Source organism: Tasmannia lanceolata, unplaced genomic scaffold (assembly GCF_043159265.1).
Source record: "Tasmannia lanceolata isolate RefF3 unplaced genomic scaffold, GAP_Taslan_0.1 ptg000012l, whole genome shotgun sequence".
NCBI lineage: Eukaryota > Viridiplantae > Streptophyta > Magnoliopsida > Canellales > Winteraceae > Tasmannia > Tasmannia lanceolata.
Genome location: NW_027518689.1, coordinates 54,992,947 through 55,009,550, shown reverse-complemented (window position 1 = coordinate 55,009,550; position 16,604 = coordinate 54,992,947). Strand labels below are relative to the sequence as shown.

The 16,604-nt window shown below is 37.0% G+C and overlaps 1 protein-coding gene across 1 annotated transcript; it reads left to right on the top strand.

The window, feature by feature from the left end:
- Nucleotides 1–13,288: 13,288 nt before the first annotated feature.
- Nucleotides 13,289–16,585, top strand: LOC143888965 (uncharacterized). The gene is made up of 5 exons (XM_077393343.1): nt 13,289–13,536; nt 13,693–14,279; nt 14,400–14,766; nt 15,079–16,075; nt 16,188–16,585. Exons 1-5 carry the CDS (start codon nt 13,289–13,291, stop codon nt 16,194–16,196), a joined length of 2,208 nt encoding a protein of 735 aa, XP_077249458.1. The 3' UTR covers nt 16,197–16,585.
- Nucleotides 16,586–16,604: the final 19 nt, after the last annotated feature.

Here is a 16,604-nt window from a genome sequence, read left to right as displayed (position 1 = left end):
GAATCTTAGATTTAGTTGATGAATGATGGAGATTGAATAAATAAAAAGTTTCTTATTTTAGAAACTTTATAAAACATCCATCTTTTAGACATAGGAAACTCTCGAGATTGTGTTAAGGAGCATTTAGCCACATTTTGAGATGATGATGAGATAGTATTGAATCTTAGATTTAGTTGATAAAGGATGAAGATTAAAAAATAAAATTTTTTCTACTGTAGAAACTTTATAAAACATCAATCTTTTAGACGTAATAGACCTTAGAAATGGTATGAAGGAGCTTTTAGCCCACTTTTAAGATTAGGATGAGATGGTATTGAATCTTTGAATTAGTTAATGAACGACTATCTTTTATGGTATTGAAACCCTAGAGATGATGTAAACAAGCTTTTTGCCTAGTTTTAGGATGAGAATGAGAGAGTATTGAATCTTAGATTTAGTTGATGAAGGATGAAGATTGAAAAAATAGAAAGTTTCTTCTTTTAAAATCTTTATAAAACATCCATCTTTTGGATATAGGAAACCCTAAAGACGCTGTCAAGGAGCTTTTAGCCAAGTTTTAAGTTGGGAATGAGAGGGTATTAAATCTTAGATTTTGTTGCTGAAGGATGAGGATTGAAAAAATTAAAATTTTCTTATTTTAGAAACTTTATCAAACATCAATCTTTTACACTTAGTAAACCCTCGAGATGTTGCCAAAGTGCTTTTAGCCAAGTTTTGAGATGACGATTAGATGGTATTGAATCTTAGATTTTATTGATTAATGATGGAAATTGAAAAAATAGAAAGTTTCTTATTTTAGAAACTTAATAAAACATCCATTTAAAACCCTTGAGATGGTGTTAAGGAGCTTTTAGCGAAATTTTGAAATGAGAATGAGAGGGTATTGAATCTTAGATTTAGTTGATTAAGGATGGAGAATGAAAAAATAGAAAGTTTCTTATCTTAATACTTTATAAAACATCATTCTTTTAGACATAGGAAACCCTAGAGATAGTGTTAAGGAGCTTTTAGCCATGTTTTGGGATTAGAATGAGATGGTATTGAATCTCAGATTTAGTTGCTGAAGGATTGAGATTGAAAAAATAAAATTTTTCTTCTTTTAGAAACTTTATAAAACATCAATTTTTTACTTTTAGTAAACCTTGGAGCTGGGGTCAAAGAGCTTTTAGCTATGTTTTGAGATGAGGATTATATGATATTAAATCCTAGATTTAGTTTATGAAGGATGGAGACTGAAAAAATAGAAATTTTTTTTATTTTAGAAATTTTATAAAATATCAATCTTTTAGAAATAGAAAAACCTCGAGAAGGTGTTAAGGGGCTTCTAGCCAAGTTTTGAGCTGAGAATGAGATGCTATTGAATCTTAGATTTGGTTAATGAAGGAAGGCGTTTTAAAAAATAAAAAGTTTCTTATTTTAGAAGCTTTATAAAACATCAATCTTTTACACTAAGAATACGCTAGAGATGCTGTCAAGGAACTTTTTGCCATGTTTTGAGATGAGGATTAGATGGTATTGAATCTTAGATTTAGTTGATGAAGCTTGGAGATTGAAAAAATAGAAAGTTTCTTATTTTAGAAACTTCATAAAACATACATCTTTTGGACATAGGAAACCCTAGAGATGATGTTAAGGAGCTTTTAGCCAAGTTTTGAGAAGAGGATGAGATAGTATTAAATCTTAGATTTAGTTGATAAAGGATGGAGATTGAAAAACTAGATAGTTTCTTATTTTAGAAACTGTATAAAACATCAATCTTTTAGACATAGGAGACCCTAGAGATGGTGTCCATAAGCTTTTAGCCGAGTTTTGAGATGAAGATGAGATGGTATTGAATCATAGATTTAGTTGATGAAGGACCATCTTTTACCGTATTGAAACCCTAGAGATGGTGGGAAGGAGCTTTTAGCCAAGTTTTGAGATTAGGATGAGATGGTATTGAATCTTAGATTTAGTTGATGATAGACCATATTTTATGGTATTGAAACTCTATAGATGATATCAACCAGCTTTTTGCCAAGTTTTGGGATGAGAATGAGAGGGTATTGAATCTTAGATTTAGTTGATGAAGGATGGAGATTGAAAAATTAAAAGTTTCTTATTTTAGAAACTTTATAAAACATCAATCTTTTAGACATAGGAAACCCTAGAGATGATGTCATGGAGCTTTTAACGATGTTTTGAGTTGAGAATGAGAGTGTATTAAATCTTATATTTAGTTGCTGAAGGATGGAGATTCAAAAAATAAAAAGTTTCTTATTTTAGAAACTTTATAAAACATAAATCTTTTACACTTAGTAAACCCTAGAGATGGTGTCTAACAGCTTTTAGCTAAGTTTTGAGATTTGTATTAGATGGTATTGAATCTTAGATTTTGTTGATGAAGGATGGAGACTGAAAAAATAGAAAGTTTCTTATTTTAGAAACTTTATAAAACATCAATCTTTAAGACATAGGAAACCCTCGAGATTGTGTTAAGGAGCTTTTAGCCAAATTTTGAGATGGGGATGAGATGGTATTGAATCTTAAGCTTTAGTTGATAAATGATGAAGATTGAAAAAATAAAAAGTTTCTTATTTTAGAAACTTTATGAAACATCAATCTTTTAGACATAGGAGACCCTAGAAATGGTGTGAAGGAGCTTTTAGCCAAGTTTTGAGATTAAGATGAGATGGTATTGAATCTTAGATTTAGTTGATGAAAGACCATCTTTTATCGTATTGAAACCCTAAAGATGATGTCAACCAGCTTTTTGCCAAGTTTTGGGATGAGAATGAGAGGGTATTGAATCATAGATTTAGTTGATGAAGGATGGAGATTGAAAAATAGAAAGTTTTTTTTTTAGAAACTTGATAAAACATCCATCTTTTAGATATAGGAAACCATAGAGATGATGTCATGGGCCTTTTAGCCATGTTTTGAGTTGAGAATGAGAGCGTATTAAATCTTAGGTTTAGTTGCTGAAGGATGGAGATTGAAAAAATAAAAAGTTTCTTATTTTAGAAACTTTATAAAACATCAATCTTTTATACTTAGTAAACCCTATAGATGGTGTCAAAGAGCTTTTAGCCAAGTTATGAGATTTGGATTATATGATATTGAATCTTTGATTTAGTTGATAAAGGATGGAGATTGAAGAAATAGAAAGTTTATTATTTTAGAAACTTTATAAAACATCCATCTTTTGGACATAGGGAACCCTCGAGATTGTGTTAAGGAGCTTTTAGCCAAATTTTGGGATGAGGATGAGATGGTATTGAAACTTAGATTTAGTTGATAAATGATGAAGATTGAAAAAAGAAAAAAGTTTCCTACTTTAGAAGCTTCATAAAACATCAATCTTTTCGACTTTAGAGACCCTCGAGATGGTGTGAAGGTGTTTTAGCTACGTATTGAGATTAGGATGAGATGATATTGAATTTTAGATTTAGTTCGTGAAAGACCATCTTTTATGGTATTGAAACCCTAGAGATGATGTCAACCAGCTTTTCGCCAACTTTTGGGATAAGAATGAGAGGGTATTTGAAGTACAGTTGTGACAATCCAAGAAGGGGGGGTGAATTGGTCAATTAGAAATTTTAGGCTTAATTAAGGAAGATTAAAAATTAATCTTCTAATTAATCACTAATTAGTCTAACCCTTGTTCAAATATGTATATCAATAAAAGCTAGGATTTAGACTTTCTAATCATGCACATTTACTAACCCTTGTTCAAATGGATATCATAATGCAATTAGGGTTTATAACACTTAACACAAGTGCATTTACTAACCCATGTTCAATTATAGCATAACAAAAGTCTATCTTAGCTTGTTTGCTAGGCAAACGCGCACGGATCTTGACGAAATTTTACAGGGACCTTGGTGGGACACTAAGCTAACCCAGGGCACAATTTGGGACCTCAGAACACTAGTTTATTAGGGTAATTATTTAAACAAAACGTAAAGGGTTCGGTCAAAATGGGGTGTCTACAGCTTGTTAGCAAATCTCTTGTGAAAATGTAGGATTAAATCCCAAAGTCTATGGCTCAAAAGTCCCAAAAGCTTTTAAAGTAAAATAGAAATTTCATACAGGGCTGGTCGACCGAGGTAGACCTGGCCGACCGCAGATGTGTTATGGTTTCATACAGAAACAATCCAGCATGGTTGGGGCGGATGACCGCAAAGGGTCGGTCGATTGCGTAAAGGTTTTGAGCTGAATTTTTTGAGCGAACAGGTAGTTCTCGCCGGACGACCGCCATTGGGTCGGTCGACCGCGACGATAGAGAATTTGAATATAAAAAGGCGCCCGATAAGGGCGAGCGACCGTTGTGGCCTGGTCGACCGCCGCGGCCTGGCAAAAGAGCCGTTGGGGCTTTTTCAACTCCGTTTTTTTCAGTTTTACCCCCAAACGGTCATATTTTCAAATGGGCTATATATACACTATCTAAACCTTTCTAAACCATCTTTGAACATTATTTTGAACATTCTAAAGAACGAACCAAAGTGTTCTTAGTGCCTCTCTTATCTCTAACCAAGGAAGTAGATTAGGCTTAAATTTGTACATCTACATCCATCATTTGTAACCCTTGTAAAGGAATTTTTAGTTTTCTTTCTTTGAAGAACATTGTATTTTTGGCGAGGGCGAAGAGATGTGTAGCCATCTCAAGAGCGAGTGTTGGAGACGCAGAGCTTTCTCCGGTTCGTCCTGAGTCTTGCGAGGTGGAGCCGAACCATTGTAATTTGGTTGATTTCCCGCCATTAAGGGAATCCATAGTGAAAGCACCAAGATGTCTTGGTGGAGTGGTGCAGGTCCTCGAGTGACCGAACCACTATAAATCTCGGGTGCACTCTCTCTATTTCTCTCACTCTCTTTATTTTGTGATTGTGCATTTGTGGTTTATTTTCATTTGTGTTTAATGTTTTAAATTGCCATTTAGTTTTTCATTTCCACAATATTTTTGGCAAAGTTTTTTTAAAAAAAAACCCAATTCACCCCCCTCTTGGGTTGCCATCACGCCTGGAAAATCAGTATTAAATCTTACATTCAGTTGCTGAAGGATGTAGATTGAAAAAATAAAAAGTTTCTTATTTTAAAAACTTTAAAAAACATCAATCTTTTACACTTAGGAAACCCTAGATATGGTGACAAAGAGCTTTTAGCCAAGTATTAAGATTTGGATTAGATGGTAATGAATCTTTGATTTAGTTGATGAATGATGGAGATTGAAGAAATAGAAAGTTTCTTATTAGAAACTTTATAAAACAACCATCTTTTAGACATAGGAAACCCTCGAGATTGTGTTAAGGAGCTTTTAGTAAAATTTTGAGATGGGGATAAGATAGTATTGAATCTTAGATTTAGTTGATAAAGTAAGAAGATTGAAGAAATAAAATATTTTCTATTTTAAAAAATTTATAAAACATCATTCTTTTAGACAAAGGAGACCGTAGAGAAGGTCTGAATGAGCTTTTGCCATGTTTTGATATTAGGATGAGATATTGTTGAATCTTTGATTTAGTTGATGAAAGACCATCTTTTATGATATAGAAACCCTAGAGATGATGTCAACCAACTTTTTGCCAAGTTTTGGGATGAGAATGAGAGGGTATTTAATCTTAGATTTAGTTGATGAAAGATGGAGATTGAAAAAATAGAAAGTTTCTTATTTTAGAAACTTTATAAAACATCCATCTTTTAGACATAAGAAACTCTAGATATGGTGTAAAGGAGCTTTCAACTAAGTGTTGAGTTGAGAATGAGAGGGTATTAAATCTTAGATTTAGTTGCTGAAGGATGAAGATTGAAAAATAAAAAGTTTCTTATTGTAGAAACTTTATAAAACATCAATCTTTTACGCTAAGTAAACCCTAGAGATGTTGTGGAAGAGCTTTTAGCCAAGTTTTGAGATGAGGATTAGATGGTATTGAATCTTAGATTTTGTTGATTAAGGATGGAGATTGAAAAAATAAAAGGTGTCTTATTTTAAGAACTTTATAAAACATCCATCTTTTAGACATAAGAAACCCTCGAGATGTTGTTAAGAAACTTTTAGCGAAGTTTTGATATGAGGATGAGTTTGTATTAAATCTTACATTTAGTTGATAAAGGAAGGAGATTAAAAAAATAGAAAGTTTCTTATTTTAGAAACTTTATAAAACATCCATCTTTTAGACATAGGAAACCCTCTAGATGGTGTCAATGAGCTTTTAGCCAAGTTTTGAGATAAGGATTAGATGGTATTGAATCTTAGATTTAGTTGATCAAGATGGAGATTGAAAAAATAGAAAGTTTCTGATTGTAAAAACTTTATAAAACATCCATCTTTTAGACATAGGAAACTCTATAGATGGTGTCAAGGAGCTTTTAACCAAGTTTTGTGATGAGAATGAGAGAGTACTGAATCTTAGATTTAGTTGCTGAAGGATGGAGATTGAAAAAATAAAAAGTTTCTTATTTTAGAAACTTTATAAAACATCAATCTTTTACACTTAGTAAACCCTAGAGATGGTGTCAAGGAGCTTTTACCCAAGTTTTGAGATGATGATTAGATGGTATTGAATCTTTCATTTAGTTACTGAAAGATGTAAATTCAAAAAATAAAAAAGTTTTTCGTTTTTGAAACTTTATTAAATATCCATCTATTTTATATAGGAAACACTAGAGATTGTGTTAGGGAGCTTTTAGCCAAGTTTTCAGATGAGGAGGAGATGCGATTGAATTTTAGAATTAGTTGATAAAGGATGGAGATTGAAAAAATAGAAAATTTCTTATTTTAGAACCTTTATAAAACATCCATCTTTTTGGCAAAAGAGACCCTTGAGATAGTGTCAAGGAGCTTTTAGGCAAGTTTTGGGATGAGGATGAGATGGTATTTAATCATAGATTTAGTTAATGAAGGACCATCTTTTATGGTATTGAAAGCCTAGAGATGATGTAAAGTTGCTTTTAGCCAAGTTTTGTGAAGAGAATGAGAGGGTATTGAATCTTAAATTTATTTGATAAAGGATGGAGAGATTAAAAAATAGAAAGTTTATTATTTTATAAACTTTATAAAACAACCATCTTTTAGAGAAATGAAACCCTAGAGATGTTGTCAATGAGCTTTTAGCCAAGTTTTGAGATGAGAGTGAGAGGGTACTGAATCTTAAATTTAATTGCTGAAGGATGGAGATTGAAAAAATAAAAAGTTTCTTATTTTAGAAACTTTATAAAACATCAATTTTGTACACTTAGTAAACCCTAAAGATGATGTCAAATGACTTTTCGCCAAGTTTTGAGATGAGGATTAGATGGTATTGAATCTTAGATTTAGTTGATGAAGGATGAAAAATAAAAAAATAAAAAGTTTCTTATTTTAGAAAGTTTATAAAATATCAATATTTTAGACATAGTAAACCATAGAGATGGTGTCAAAGAGCTTTTAGCCATGTTCTGGGATAAGAATGAGAAGGTAATGAATCTTAGATTTACTTGTTGAATGATGGATATTGAAAAAATAGAAAGTTTCTTATTTTAGAAACTTTGTAAACATGAATCTTTTACACTTAGTAAACCCTAGAAATGGTGTCAAGGAGAATTGAGCCAAGTTTTGGGATGAGTTAGCGATGGTATTTATTCTTAGATTTAATTGATGAAGGATGGGAAGAAAATCAAATATTTTTTACTTTAGGAACTTTAAAAAAACAACTATCTTTTATACATATAAAACCCTAGATTGTGTCAAGGAGCTTCTAGCCAAGTTTTGAGTTGAGGATGAGATGGTAATTGTAGACACCCCATTTTGACCGGACCCAAGTTCGCTATGCTTGGCGTGTAGACACCCCATTTTGCTCTGCCTTAAGAAATTAGGGTTTTTCCATCGGTTTTCCAATGTCCTTCCTTCCCGCGTCCGTTTGTTACATTTCTAAATATTTTTGGTCGTTTCCGTCATGTTTCGTATTTTTCCGTTGAGTATTGAGAAGGGTTATTCATGAGAATCCGAGCAAAAGAGAATGTGGGACCCGCTGGTGTGGGACCCGTTTGTGTGGGACCCGCTAGTGTGGGACCCGTTTGTGTGGGACCCGCTGATGTGGGACCCGCTGGTGTGGGACCCGTTTGTGTGGGACCCGCTGATGTGGGACCCGCTTGTGTGGGACCCGCTGATGTGGGACCCGCTTGTGCGGAACCCACAAAGTGGGACTCACCATTAGCATGACTTAACTTTCTCTACCATTTCCACTAACTTCATTTTTCCCTTTAAAATAACATAATTATCTCCATTACCATTATATATTCCATTATTCCCACCACCATTCCCACCATTACCATTATATATTCCATTATCCCCACCACCATTCCCACCATTACCATTATATATTCCATTATTCCCACCACCATTCCCACCATTACCATTATATATTCCATTATTCTCCACCACACCCACCATTCTCATTATTTATTTCCACCTCTCCACTAAGTTTTTCACTATATAAAGAGAGGTGATGAGAAGGAAAAGGAGGGGGAGAAAAAAAAAAGGAGAGAAGGAAGAGAAAAAAAAAAGGAGAGAAAAAAAAAAGGAGAGAAGGAAGAGAAAAAAAAAAGAGAGGGAGAGAAAATAAGAGAGAAAGAGAGAGAGGAAAATATAAAAACAAAGAAGGAAGCGGAGCGGATCGCACGTCGGCCGGATTTTTGGATTTCTTCGGCTCTTGGATTCGGCGAGGAACTCATCACAGGTAGGTACACTGTTTTCGGAATTTTTTAGAATTATTTGGTATATTTTCGGATTTTTGCATGATTTTTAACAAAGAAAACTAAAAGATATACTAAACAGAATCCACAAATAATGAAATTTCGTGGGAAAATAATATGATAATGATACATTCTACCATGAATTTGTGAGAATTTTTGGATTTTGTTTGGTATATTATTTTATGCATTCTTTGAAAATTATCAGATTTTGGGAGAATTGTTACTGATGTCAAATCACAGATACAATTCTCCAAATTTTTACAGTAGTCTTAAATTCTATACTTCTTGCTTCTGTAAAATTTTCAAGTGATTTTGATCTTGTTTCATATGAGCTGTAGTGTTAATTCATAATCTGGTTTGAAATTTAAAAAATCCGAAACTGATAGTAAATAGTTTTCTAAATTCATGGAAATCTTACAGCATGCTATTTTCACTTATATCTTACTAATGTAGAAATTTCATGGAATTTAGATTTCTATTTCTAGTAGTTTCTGTGTTATTTTTGCAATCTGGTCTTATTGTTGTTAAATCAAAATTAAATATGAGCTTAATGTACAAATCCACAAAATTCATCTCGTAAGCTGCATGGATACCCATCTTACTGCTGTAGAAATTTTGATTCATTTCGAATTCGTTTGCTACAGTTTCACTTGTAAAAACACTCATATGTTTAAAATTGATAAAATCCATTGAAAATCCGAAATTAATTGAAAATCATCTGAAAATTTCTAAAGAACCTTAAATCTCTGTCACATGTTAACTCATTAATCCATTGAAACAGAAATCTTAGGGTCTTTAGATTTCCCTCGAAAAATGGCCAGTGCATTCATAATCGTATCCCAATTGCAACCAATCTTTGACAATTTAGATATTTAAGCTATAACATGTTATTGGCTCCGAGGTTACTGTCCACGGAAATCCTGAGATCTGCCAGGCAATAAGATGCTATAACCTAAGTATTAAATTGCGCAAGGAAAGAGCGCACGATTCCCTCCCTTGGATGCCATTCTGGGCCGAAATTGGTGTACCCATAGGAGGCATGCTTTGCCTCATATAAAAGTCTTTGACTCATTTGTTTGTGTGATGTTGTTGTCAGTGAGTCTTTGACTTGTGTTTCCATCTCTTTTAGGGAGTCTTTGACTCGTCTATCCTTTAGTTGTTATCAGTGGAGTCTTTGACTCGTTTTTCCACCGCTATTAGAGAGTCATTGACTCATTTGCTCATTTGTACCCTTCTTTAATATTTTTAGTTAGGAGTTTCTCCTTTAGAGTTGTTGATTACTTCGCTTTAATTAGAGGCTAACTCAGTCTTATTAGAGCTTTGCTTGCTTGGGATCTTGGATCGTTTTCTCTCTTCTTAGGACGCTATCTTTCTTGTTATGGTTCGTCTCTTTGAGACGTTAGTTGTTTGTTCGGGGTTTCCCCTTTTGGATTTAGGGCTTTGCCCTAGTTTGTGGTTGTTCTTGCGTGTTCCCTTTAAGATTGAAAACATCTAAAGGTCCTGAGCATTGGAAAAGCTTCAAAATCCAAAAACATTAGAAATTTAAAACTCAAAAACATTTGAAAACTTTAAAAATATCAAAAAACATTTGAAAATATAAAAAAACCTTAAAAAATCTGAAGTGTGAGTGTTTCTTTTAGAAGCGTAGTTTGAGAGTTCGTTTTCGAACTACGTTGGCTTGATCCTCTTCCGAGGTACGTAGTGCAGCTTGGGATTTATATCCCAAGTCCAGCCAAACTTTTTTTGTAAATAAACGTTTTAAACCTTCTTCAAAAACCTTTAAAATATAGTTTTCAAAAGACCTTCCTCTAGAGTTAGGAGTTTCTCCTCGATAGAGAATTTTAGAGTTAGGGTTTTTCTTTTGATAGGTTGTTTGATTGATTGTTTGCTGTGTGCTTGTTTTAGAGTTAGAGGTCTGTCCTAGAGTTATAGGAGCGCCTCCGTCCGGTCAGTCGGCGATCCATATCGCCGAGTGATGACTAGAGTAGGATACGCTAGTCCACCCTTGGTTTTCCGTAGGAAATACAGCCTAGTCACACATAGGTTGTAAGAACCACCTGCATTAGCTTAGGGCTAATCTGCATTTAGTTAGGGCATATAGGGTGTCATAAAATCCACAATTCACTGAAATTTAAATAATCGTACAAGAAACTTTAATAACCGGTTCGGTCTTTTAGATCGAGTCTAGGATAGAAGTCTAGGTGTCTTAGGCATCCTAGCTTAGAATAGGCGCGAAGAACTACGTTGCCTTGATTCTCGTGGAGGCGGGGATACGTAGGCTTCTTTGGATGAATACCAGATCATCTGAGGACTCGGGCTAATCACTTTTAAAACTGTTGAAACAATCAAATCACTTAGGATTTTCCATGAAATTAGAATTTTAGGAGAACTTTCACTTAGATTGAATCCAAACCAATTAAGAAATCAAGATACACATTTAGGATTCACATTGAAATTAGATCATAGGATGCATGTCACATAGATAGCACATTAACAGAGAGTTGAATGAGCCATTAAAAATGAATTTAAAAGAGTTAACTTTTGGAATTGAAGACCGATTATCGGGCAGGAATGGTGCATGTGGTGGATAAATCCCCATACCTTCCATTCTTGTAACCAGGTAGCGAGTCTAGATTTCTGGTTAATTATGGGTCCTAGATCCCACATCTAGGTGGCGACTCTGTCAGTCTCTTTTGTGTGGAATTCGGATTGCCTTAGTGATCCCAAGTTCACATAAAAGATGAATTAAAATTAATAATAAAAGGCACACGCCAATCGCGTGGGTACGAGAGACCAAGAGATAGTGCGTGGCGGCTCTCGCGCCACCACCCCTCTCGCGGGATCGGGTCCCACAGACTGGCGACTCTGCTGGGGAAAACCTAACTTCATTACAATTCCAAAGGATAACTCATTTGAATCTATTTCAACTGGCTCATGAAAACTCTATCTCTTTTATGCTTGTTAGATTAGTTTGTATGCTTTATTTTCTCATCACATTTACTCAAACTTAATCTAACAAAACCTGAAGGCATCATAGATTGCGCGAACTTATTACACACACTTACATCACTTTCATCTAAACCCCTGCATCTCACATGCACACACGTCCTATTTTAGGAACCCGGAGTGTTATCTAGCATGGTTGACTGGGATTTCATCACCTGGTGCCTCTGTGCTAGAGAAGCATTCCACCCTTAGCCTAGTACCTTTATGGTACGTAAACGGATCTCTTGTTCACGTACTGATACGCCGGACACTGGTACAGTATATCGAACATGGATTCGCGCTAAGGGAACTCTTGGCCTTACCCCTAGATTAACCCACACATGCATGTAGTATACGAACACATGTGCATCACGTGTGTGAGCCTAGTTTAGGATATCTTACCCAATTGTGTGTGTGAGCCTAGTTTAGGATATCCTACCCATTTGTGTCTAGATTAGGCCGTAGTCCATCTTTCAATGGCTACGATCGGTCCTAGGTACACAAACAAAGTCATGAGTCGAGATCCTCTCTCCACTCCGCTAGATTAGGGTTAGGGTTGATGCCTTCAGGTAACACTGATAAAATGTGCGAAAATTAAAAAACTTTTCCTTTGGGGTTAGGATGTAAATCCCATTCATTTCCAAAGATCTCATAGGATTAGTCATTCATGATCCATCTGTTGAAAGCAATCTTATGCTATCTCATCTCATCTTGATCTCATCTTATTGTTGATATCCATCATTCAGATTTTAGATCTGGTCCTTGACCCGACTTTTGTCATTCTTATGGCCATGGTCTATTATCTGAGCCATTGATTGATCCATGTTTATCATATATCTTTTACCCCTGGATCATATCGAAATCATTGATGAAAAAGTTTGATCTCACCTGTATTCTTTGAGTGCATGATCGTTGCTGAGATCGAAACTTATTTTGATTAGGGATGTTTATCGTTCCTGACTCTTTCATTCCCAAAAGAAGAACGGTTATACCCAAAGAACACCTTAAGGAATAGATTGAGGATTCTTTCCAAATTAACATACCCGTTGATGTATTTCAAGATTACTCTTTTCTCTATTTGTTCAGAATCTTTATCTCATGATTATTGATCTAGTATGTTAACTTCCAATCAGGATTCTGAAAGATAGCAACCATCGCTTCAAAAAAGGGCACCCAAGCTAAACCTACCTGGTCTAGACCTACCTCAATATCTAGACTTGTTCGTCACTTTGATCCCGCTGTGTCACCAACAGCACCTTTACCATCTTCACCAGAGTTGTCAGGTTCTTTTGAAGTCAACCAAATGGCTAATGATCCAGTGGACCCCATGATAACTATACAGGAAATGTTGAGAAATATGTGTCGAGATATAGCAGGGTTGAAAGATGAGGTGACTCATCTAAAAGACCAGAGTACTCAAAAGGTCTCTACTTCTAAAGATCCCGCCATTCAGCCTCCTCCGGCCACATCTCCTAACCTCACCAGACCAGTCATCTCTCCCGTAGAGATCGATCTAAAAGATGAGCAATATGCTGGGGAATACTTTGTCTCTCCGGTTAACAAGGAGAATGAGTTGTTCGATAAGTATGAGAAGATGGCTCGTGACATTGAGAGCATGAAGGTTCAAGCGTCCAAGGGATTCGATATTTCTGAATTTCTGATGTCCCCTAATGCCATATTCCCGCCTAAGTTCAAGGCACCAGACTATGACAAATATGATGGAACTGGGTGTCCGAGAAACCACGTCAGATGGTTCATCACTCTTTCCCAGCAGCATGGCTTAAGTCGAGAGCAGATGGCTCATTTGTTTCCTATGTCTCTTATAGGGGTAGCCAAAAGATGGTTTTTGAGGTTGAAACCAGAAGAGATTAGGACATTAGAAGAAATCTCTAACCGATTCGTAGAACAATTCTCCATGGAGGAAGGGATCGAGGTCACTAAAAGAGATCTGAAGCTGTTGAAGCAGAATCCTCAGGAGACATTCACATCTTTCATTAGGCGCTGGAGGCGCAAGTCTGCCCAACTGAGCCATAGAATGTCAGAGGAAGACCAGATAAAGTTGGTCCTCAAGAGCTTGTCCCCGCAGTACTTTCACTTCATGGCGCCGCAGCACTATCAGAATTTCGATCATTTGATTAAGACCGGCACCCAGATCGAGGATGCTATTGCTAAGGGCCTCCGAGCCAAAACGCTATCTGATGTCCGAGAGGGGAAGAGGCCTATGATCCAACCGAAGGAAGTACAAGCAGTCAGTTATACCAGACCAGTGACCAAGCCTGTTGATGAAGTTGTTAGACCAATGGTGACGAAGCAGTTCAGGCAGTTTGACCCATTACCATTTCCACTGCCCATGATACTTAAGAAGTTGATCAGAGACAAGAAGATCAGACTTCCGGATGTCAAACCTGTACCTAATCCGCTGCCCGGAAACTGGAGAAGGGATCAATACTGTGAATATCACAGGGGCCCGGGACACATGACTGAGAACTGTTTGGCCTTGAAGCATGCGATTCAGAACATGATCGATAAAGATGAGCTTGCAGTTGAAAGGCCGAATATCACTCAGAATCCTCTCCCCAACCACCGTGCTGTTGCTCCTCCCACTACAAACGCTATCTTTGTAGATGAGCCCATCCTTGATCCCTCTGCTCTCATTTGCGCTATTACATCTGATAAAACATATGTTTTGAACTTTGACGATGAAGAGCTCAGAGAATTCAGAGAAAAAGAACCTTATGTGCTGTCGTTTGACGATGCTGAACTCGCTGAGTCATCTTCAGCCCAGTCATATGCGCTTCAGAATGTTGGTCTGGAAGAAGCAAAGGAAGCCACCTATGTTCTAAGGATGGAGGACTTTGAAGAGGATGTCAGTAATGCACCTTATGTTTTCAGAACGGACGAAGGCGAACTGCTATTGCTGGATGATCAGTGTAACGAGATGCGTCACATGACCCGAGGTGGGCGAGTGTTCAAACCACCAGAATTGAGTGTAGAAAACCCGGCAGGGGTTGCAAGAAACTCAGAAAATCAGAGGCAGAATAAAGTGAGCGCAGACGAAGAAGATGAGAGCCTGTTAAAGCAGCTGAAGAAGACTCAGGCTAATATCTCGGTATGGGGTTTACTAATGGCCTCATCGAAGCACAGAAAGCTAGTCCTTCAAGAGCTTAATGCAGCACAAGTTTCTGTTAATACCTCACCTGACGAGCTTGTCAGTCTCGTAGCCATGGCCAGAGCTGCGAAAACATTGTCATTCGCTGATGACGATTTACCTCCTGAGGGCCGAGACCATACTAAGCCTCTTAAAATCACAGTCTTCTGTAACAAGAAGAAGGTGCCAGAGGTGTTGGTTGACAACGGCTCTGCACTGAATGTTTGCCCATTAAGCACCGCAGCAACCCTGGGGTTCAGTCCTGAGAATTTTATTCCATCCAAGCAGGGTATTCTAGCATATGATGGCACTCGCCGAGATGTAGTCGGGACTTTGGTCACTGAGATACAGATTGGCGGAGAAGACTTTGAGGTAGAATTTCAAGTCTTAGATATTAAGGCTTCATTCTTACTGTTGCTTGGCCGTCCTTGGATGCACAAGGTCGGGGTTGTTCCGTCTACTCTCCACCAAAAACTGAAGTTCATTCGCAGGAACAGAGTGATAACGGTAAAGGGGGATCCTGATCTCGAGATAGGGCAGATCACTCCGGACATAACTGGGGAAAGATCCAAAGATGTCAATTTGACGGGGTTTTCACTAGAGGTAACTACGATCACTTTCAAAGAGGCTTTGAATGAGGAAATTTGTTTCCTGACCAGTACGAATTCGAATGTCATCAGAATGATTCGCCGACAGGGCTATATGCCAGGCGCCGGGTTAGGCAAATATCATCAAGGTTTGACCGAGTTTCCTGTGTTCAAAACATTCAATGGTTTGTTCGGACTGGGTTACAAGCCTACAAAGAAGGAAATTGTAGAGATGAAGCAGTTGATGCTGAAATGGGCAGAAAACCGTCGTCGGGGCTTGGGGCTACCAATGGCACCCATTGATTTGAAAATGAACGGTCGATTCCGAAAAGAAGGCGCAGCCTTTCCTTTCTGTGGCTTTGCAGAGTTTTGGTTGGATGAGAGCACAGGTCAGATGCTTCCGGGGTTTGAGATTTTCTTCGATCTTGAGCTAGAAGATGAGCCAGTGGGTATGCAGATTGTAGAGACAGGGTCTGAGGCTGATTGGACAGAGCACATAGAGCCGAGTCTTCTGAATTCACTTTTCCAAGAAGGGTCACAGACTGTGGCCGTGATTGGCAGGAGCCCGCTGATACTTGACCCAACTCGTCTTATCACCCCGGCTGAGGAACCTCTGACTAACTGGACTTCTCAAGTCCTACCCCAGGTTATTTTCCAGTACAAACGAATCCCTTCAGAAGAGTCAGTCGTCCATAAATACATGTCAGTCTCCGGGTTTGATTCAGAGTCTATATCTTCTAATGAGTCTTTTGATGCAGGTACCATAGAGGACCATTCACCTGAGATCGGCGACGTTTCTTCCTTTTCAAGCGAGATTGAGTTGGAGTCTGTTCATAATAAAGCATCTGTTGCTGTTTCCTTTTATAGTTCTGAGTCAGTTGACGCAGGTGTCAACATTTCCATCGAGTCTGTAAAAATGAGTCCAAAGTTCATTGTACCCCCCGATGAGGGTAATTCGTCTGTTGATGTATATGATTCAAATTTCAATGAAATGAAGGATTCTTCTTTTGAGTACATTCCTGTCTCTATTTCATCTGCTGAATCTGCTATAAAATCTGATAATCTTAATAATAACAATCAAGACTCCCCCTCTGATGAGGATGCCGACAAAACTCCCCCTGAAATCAGACATATGATCCAACAGGAGGAGAGTCGCCGAGCAAAACCACTTGATG

Excerpts from the sequence above, each read along its gene's own strand:
- LOC143888965 (XM_077393343.1), top strand. The coding sequence starts at position 13,289 with ATGGCTCGTGACATTGAGAGCATGAAGGTTCAAGCGTCCAAGGGATTC. Across the intron at positions 13,537-13,692 it reads ATAGGGGTAGCCAAAAGATG|GCGCTGGAGGCGCAAGTCTG; the intron begins GTTTTTGAGGTT and ends ATCTTTCATTAG. Across the intron at positions 14,280-14,399 it reads GAATCCTCTCCCCAACCACC|AGCTCAGAGAATTCAGAGAA; the intron begins GTGCTGTTGCTC and ends TTGACGATGAAG.